General features: G+C 33.8%; 1 protein-coding gene and 1 long non-coding RNA gene across 2 annotated transcripts; one reads left to right on the top strand and one right to left on the bottom strand.

The window, feature by feature from the left end:
• The first annotated feature begins 528 nt into the window (after positions 1-528).
• Positions 529-2,545, top strand: LOC139907268 (uncharacterized). Its single transcript, XR_011783740.1, has 2 exons — positions 529-1,736; positions 1,794-2,545. It is a non-coding gene; the product is annotated as an uncharacterized lncRNA (long non-coding RNA).
• Positions 2,546-4,834: 2,289 nt separating this feature from the next.
• On the bottom strand, positions 4,835-5,614 carry LOC121128825 (piggyBac transposable element-derived protein 2-like). The gene has a single exon (XM_040724429.1). The coding sequence runs from the start codon at positions 5,612-5,614 to the stop codon at positions 4,835-4,837; it is 780 nt and encodes a 259-aa protein (XP_040580363.1).
• Between the last annotated feature and the right edge of the window lie 1,347 nt (positions 5,615-6,961).

The raw sequence follows: 6,961 nt of genomic DNA, 5'->3' as shown, positions 1-6,961 counted from the left end.
GTGGCACCCTTTAACAAAAGCTGAAGATACTTAATTTTGTAAGGTTTGACTCCGATGTCATTTATAACAATCTTGGTCATAGTGGATCTGCTTACATTGTGATCCTTGGTCAGCTTTTGTATGTATCTTCGTGGATTTTGCTGATATTTTTCACCAACCTTGGAGTTCTCAGTTTTGGTTGTTCTACTCCCTGACGACCTCCTAATGGCTATTAGACTCAATTCCATCCTCCATCGCTTTTTGCACCTTTAAGCAATTTTCTGATTGACCTTGGTAATCTTCTGGATTGACTTGGAAGTATGTCCACCTTTTAATAGAGTTAAAGTCTGTTCCCTTTGGGATTTTTTCAAAAATTAAATGTTCTGGCGGGGGTAGGTTACAAAAAATAACTGCATCAAGGACTTTAAATAGGTTCTTACGATGTATATTGAGTTAAGGACTACTAGAAGAAGTAAAAAAAACCTAACAATGTAAAGTGTTTTAAGTTTTGCGAGTGAAAAAGAAGTCGTAATTCTCAATTATATAGTCCCAGTCTTATAAATTATTTATTAGTATCACTATTAAACAATTAGCCTATTCCTTTTAAATTTGAAAAATTACGATTTCATATTTATTAATTATTTACCTATTCAGCTATCAATGCACCCTAGTTGGAAAAAATGCATCTCGTTTCCACTCAAATAATAAAAAATCACGACGAAATAGTCTTCGAGGCGCCAATTTCTTTTAATGCGTTACTTTAACCCATCAAAATCAAGCGCTATAGTTTTTTTGAAAGCTTATAAACTTCGATCAAAATACTTTCCACAATTAGAAATGGATGGAAAAGTGATAGAATATGCCACATGGTGTGATTTTTGATCAAGGACTCACCTGGACAGAGCATTTGAAAAATAAAGCATCCAAGTGTTCTTGGATATGAAAAATGGCCAGGGCAATCATAGGACAAAAATGGGGACTGACTTCAGAGAAGGTTTTCTGGTTGTATGAAGCTATGGTAATACCTCTCCTATGCGTGTCTAGTATGGGGACATGCCATCACTACAAAGAAAAGTGCAAGGAAAATATTCAACACCGTTCAAAAAGAAAGTTACACGATACCTGGAATGGAATAGGTAATCTTCCAAAACGCCGTGGGTATCGGTTCCATAGTGATAAAATACTTATACAAGTCAGAATGGATCATCCAAGTGACTACAAAAAAAAAGTAATCGTATTTGGATAAATAATAGTCAGATTAAGAATCCTGACGCAATCATCTACATGGACGGGTCTAAAACGAAAACGGAAACACTGGGATGGATGGGCCATCAATTTGGCATTTAATGGCTTTATTGAATAAAGAGGCTTCTGTGTTTCAAGCAGAGATTTTCGCTATAACACAATGTGTAGAATCTCTACTCCAGTACAAAAAGCACTGAACAATGTAATAATCAGATCAGACTCCCAATCAGCAATTGCTGCAATCTTTAATCCACTTACTACTGGTAAAGAAGCTTTAAAAGGTTAAGACACCATCATCAAAAGGAATGAGTGAGAAAAATAGACATCTAGAATGGTGTAAAGAACATTCTGATATTACAGTAAGATATATGTAGAAATTATTAGACCCCTACTAGAATTCAGGTGTGGGCTCATAACATTTTTGAATAAGGACTTTGAAGAAGAACCTATTCGAAAACAACTCATATAGTTTTACATGTCATGAACTAATAAAAAGAAGCAAACTAAAAAAGGTAAATATAGTTCCATCAATATTTGTACCCGAAATAAACTCCTTAATCTTGTTAAAGGTGAAATACGAATTAAGTATCTTCAGAAGCAAGACACAAGAAATCATGAAAATTATTAAATGAACAAATAGACGCGTTTCACTAATTCAATTAACTCAATAATTTGTCAAATATCCAATTAAGTTTTTTTTAGCGCAAGAGCTGACTTTTTATTCTTCTTAAATCATAAGAAGGCTTCAGTTTCAAAGCTTGTGTATATTGTGAGTTCAAATAAAGTTAAGATTGTTGATGGAATTCATAACATCATACCTTATTTAAAAGGTAGAAAGACTATGTGGAACCAAAAAAGATTATTACTAAAATTGAGTAATTGATTTCTTCTAATAACTCGTATACCATTAAGTTGAAATTTAAAATTTTGCTCTTCACCATAAATAAGAGTGGAGGAAGACATTATACAATGGACCTTGTTTTTAAATGCTATGTGTGTATTAAAGTTATTCGATGATATTTAAATTGATTGAATTAATAGCTTAGAAAATGTCTAATTTCATAGTTAAAAAGTCCCTCTGTTAATGTGCAGGAAAATAGAAAACGCAAAAGACATTGTGATACTGGAGTAAATGAAGAATAAATAAATAAACAGTCAAATGTATTTGGAATTAATTGTATGTGTTTAAATCCAAAAATTATTATATTTAATATTATAAATGTATCTATAATATTATAGCAAATAAATGTTCATTTCATTTATGTATTCACGGTGAAATAATAATTTTGACTGAAATAAATTATTGAAATTGATAAATTTATCTTTCAAAAATAAAGGATCAACTTAAGTTTGTGTTTGTAAAAGATCATTATGAAGTAAGCTTCATTCAAATATCTAATTAATATCAATTATTGATCTTTGGATACTAATGTGATTAATTCATAAAGTCAGTATATTTGAATAAATAGATTTAGAGTCACATAATTGAAATTTATGTATTCAAAACAAAGAACACAAAATATTATTACAAACTATAAATCAAGAATAATTTATTCTAAGATTCGTGTATTTTTAATAAACTTGTTTAAATTGATTTATTATTTTAGGGACTAAAAAGTGAAATATAATATCTAGAGTATGATTCTAATAGTTTCTTGAGGTTGGATTTATCATATTTAGAGATCCCGGCTCTAAATCTGTAGGTATTTTTAAAATTTGCGACTCCAAATCAATGATAAATATGCATATTTTCTGTGTTGTAAACTGACTCCGTGAGTAAATAACTCATTAGCCCTAATTAATAATCCAGTGAAATTAGATGTAAAAAAATGGAATAGTTGAAAATACCATGTGATGTTGAGACAAAATTTCAACTACGCCAAGTATTATAATCTTATAATTTGTTGTGTCTTGACGAGGTTGAGGAGACACAAACTATTTAAAGGTGGAGAGATCCAGGACGACCGAGAGAAGTGAGAGAAGAAAAGGCGTGGAGGAATAATACAAAGGTCTGTTTATAGGAACGTCTATATTATTATAATTACAAAAACCTACTCTACTACATACATAAAATACACGACTATTTATACTTAAAACGAGGTAAAATACTGTACTTTACACATATATGTATATACAAGAAAATAATAGAAGAGCACAAGAGGGAAGAAAACTATAATAATACATTACACTACCCCCCCCGGCACCAAATCCATGCTGGTACTTATACAGGTTCCGCTCCATGAATAGAATCTTATTGATCCGCTCTCTCAGCACGAGCACCGGAGAAAGGAGAACACTATTCCTCATAAAGGTTTTAGGAACGCGAGCACACTGCCCGTTCCTGGGAGACATATCGTTCACCCTTATAGAGGTTTTAGGGACACGAGCACCCTGCTCGTCCCTGGGAGACATATCGATTTCACTTGATGTACCCTCATCCAACTCTGGATGATCCAGAGGAGAAACCATTGCACATCCATAACCCAATAAGGTGAACGGAGAGTAGGAACAACGGAGAACCAGAACTTCATAGGATGAAATCCACAAGGAGACACACTTCACTTCACCATGGTTCTCTTCCTTCCTCAACAAGGCCCAAACTGAGGCACAGCCCGTATTGTTCCGCCTTCCGTAGACGAACGAATGTTCTCCCTGGGGACGAAAAAGGGCTACCCAACTCGAGCAGGGCTAGCTTCGCCGACAATCTGTTATGTATTTAATATTTCCTTACATGTTCTTAACTTCTTGTATATTCGTCTATGTATTATAAGTACTGTGTTTTACGTATTATAAATAGTCTCGTATTGTGTAAATTAATTAGAGTATGGTTTTGTATTATAAAGAATACACATGATCTTATAAATAAGTGTTATATTATTCCTCCACGTGATTTCTTCTCCTCATGTCTCTCGGTCATCCTGGATCTCTCCAACTATAAATAAGTGTGTGTCTCTCCCTCGTCAAGACACAACACAATCCCACAGCCACGTGATCCTGATCCCATCCTCGTCGCCAATCCAGGACGACCGAGAGAAGTGAGGGAAGAAAAGGCGTGGGGGAATAATACAAAGGTCTGTTTATAGGAACATCTATATTACTATAATTACAAAAACCTACTCTGCTACATACATAAAATACACGACTATTTATACTTAAAATGAGGTAAAAGACACATGTATATATTACAAGGAAATAAGAGAAGAGGACAAGGTGGAAGAAAACACTAATACATTACATAATTTTACAAAATTCAAATGAGTTTACCAAGTATAAGTTATCATCAAAAATGATATGCATATAAGTCAGTATTTTGAAACTTTCTATTATAAATATGCCCTGGATACTATTTGAGTAGATTTGGGATGATTATTTTTGACTTTTGTGATGTTGAAACACATATATTTAAAATTAGATATAATTAACCTATTTATTTTGGATATGCATGACATTACTTCACCGTATTTAAGGAGTTAAGGGGTAATAGCAAAGAATGGAAACATCTAATTTATATTTTTGAAATTCTATTTATTATCTGAAACTATTACCGAGTATAAATCTTTTTAAAACATTGAATCCATAATCCCACAAGGCATTTACAGCATTGTGATCGTCAACGTGAGTTACAATTTTCCAAAGAGCATCTCCTTCTTCCACCATTGGGAACTGGTTCTACGAAGTGTCCAACCTGATCATAACGAGCTTCATTTTCTCCCAGTTTCAACAATGGCTTCCTTCCAATAGTTCTTGGACAACATTGATATTTTAGCAGATACGATATAACGATTTCTCTTGTAAATGACAATTGATCCAAATTTTGACCAGCATCTCTTGCAAGAATCCATGCATTTTGGACTGCAGCGTCAACCAGCCAAGTAAAAATTGGCCCCCACCATTTTCCACCTTTTATTCCAATTCGGTATGCATTAATATTTTGATCCATACGATCAGTTCCGCCCATATACTCATTATACTGTTTGATCACATGAGGTATTTTAACTTGTATATGCTTCTTGAAAACCTTTGACCATCTCTTTACAATGCCTGCTGGATTTTCTCCAAGGTTGGTGGATGCGGCAGTCACAATAATATTGGTTTTCCATCTTGTGATCCTTATTTGAGAGGTATCAGTATTTCCTGTTACTGCACCATATGTGCCTCTTGACAATTTATCGAAATCTTTCGGGGATCGGATTGGACATAGCTTATTATGTCGATTAGCTCGTAGGGTTCCTGTTGCCTCACATCCTCTACGTTGAAGTTCATTCAGTAATGGCAGAAATGTAAACAAATTATCAAAGAAATAATTATAAGGAAGTTGGGTCTTTTCATCACTGTATAATGATAGTAGATGAAGGACTGTGGAAAAGCATTTACCGAATTTTCTTTCCATTATACTATTACCTCTGTGTGTTTTTCCTTCATATATATCGAATGCACACAAATAACCTCTAGATGTATTTTGACACCACACTTAATAACCAAAACGAATTGGTTTATTTAATATTGCTTGCTTGCACCTATGTTTTCCAAAATATTTGACCATTTATCATGGGATATACATTTTGAAGGTATAAAGTGTTCCATAAACTTTTTTTTTGCAAATGGTGTATAAGAGGATGTATTTTGATAAACTTGTCTGAAGTATCCGTGATATGAGAGGCATTAAAAAGTAAACATTTTATAATTGTATCAAATCTATCACGTCTCATTAAATTAGATACAGCAGTATTGAAAATATCTAAATTTCTTGTTGACCAATACATTTGTTTTTGGGGTAGACTATTATATCCAGTTAATAGTAATATGGCTAAAAACACCTCTAGCTCCTTGATTTTCACTTTTACATCAGGCCAATTCTTTTTTAAGGATTATTTACTCATTTCAATTTGAATATATATAAGGATATCATCTCCGAAAAATATTTCAAATAGTTCTACAGGAGATGATGACGAGTACTTGGAAAATTGCCTTCAGGAAACAAACCAGATCCTCCAGTGTTGTTCTTTTACAACTTTTTGTCGCTTCCCTCTAATATTTGTGGATGAAGGAGATTGTATACCCCTATGTCCTTGAGGATAGTATAAAGTATTTCAATTACGAGGACGCAATTCAGCAGGTGCATGTAGTTGCTGAGCCGACAAATTGTCGGCTCTAAGGATCCCATCAAGGTTCTAATCCCCCTAATCCTCATTCGTTAAATTCCGAACATCAGGTGGTTCAATGTATACGTCATTTCCCCCCTCATCTAAAAATAATAGATCAAGAACTTCGGTAAAAGTTATATCAGAGATGAACTCACATGAAGAGTTTACAACCTCTTGAAATATCAGTAAAATCATAAAAAACTAAGCAGAGGCCTCTCCAAAAAAATTAAGCCAGAAAATAAAAAAATGAAATCGGACAATTAAAAACTGACCAGACCCTAGTTTTATGGGAGCAACTTGGACCAACTATAATGTTGGAAAAATTAAGCCAAGCCCAAACGTCGGTTTAGTTTCGGGGTCACCTTTTTTTTAGCGCCCATTATGGCACCCCTGAATGAACAGCACAATTAGTATTTGCTTATATTGTCTATGCCAAGGGTGAACGAGTACAAGCCTGCTTTAAAGAGGTGACAAGTGATGATGTCAAAGGAAGTAATTGATCGTGGGTTAAAGGAGGGGGGTAAGAGCCCTACAACCCTTTATCCCTATACAAATTTTCCGTATGCAAGCTTTCCTTACACCTTACTTAACAC

Source organism: Lepeophtheirus salmonis, chromosome 14 (genome assembly GCF_016086655.4).
Source record: "Lepeophtheirus salmonis chromosome 14, UVic_Lsal_1.4, whole genome shotgun sequence".
In the NCBI taxonomy this organism is placed as follows: domain Eukaryota; kingdom Metazoa; phylum Arthropoda; class Copepoda; order Siphonostomatoida; family Caligidae; genus Lepeophtheirus; species Lepeophtheirus salmonis.
The sequence above is the reverse complement of the archived record's forward strand: the minus strand, read 5'-3'. Positions and strand labels throughout refer to the sequence as shown.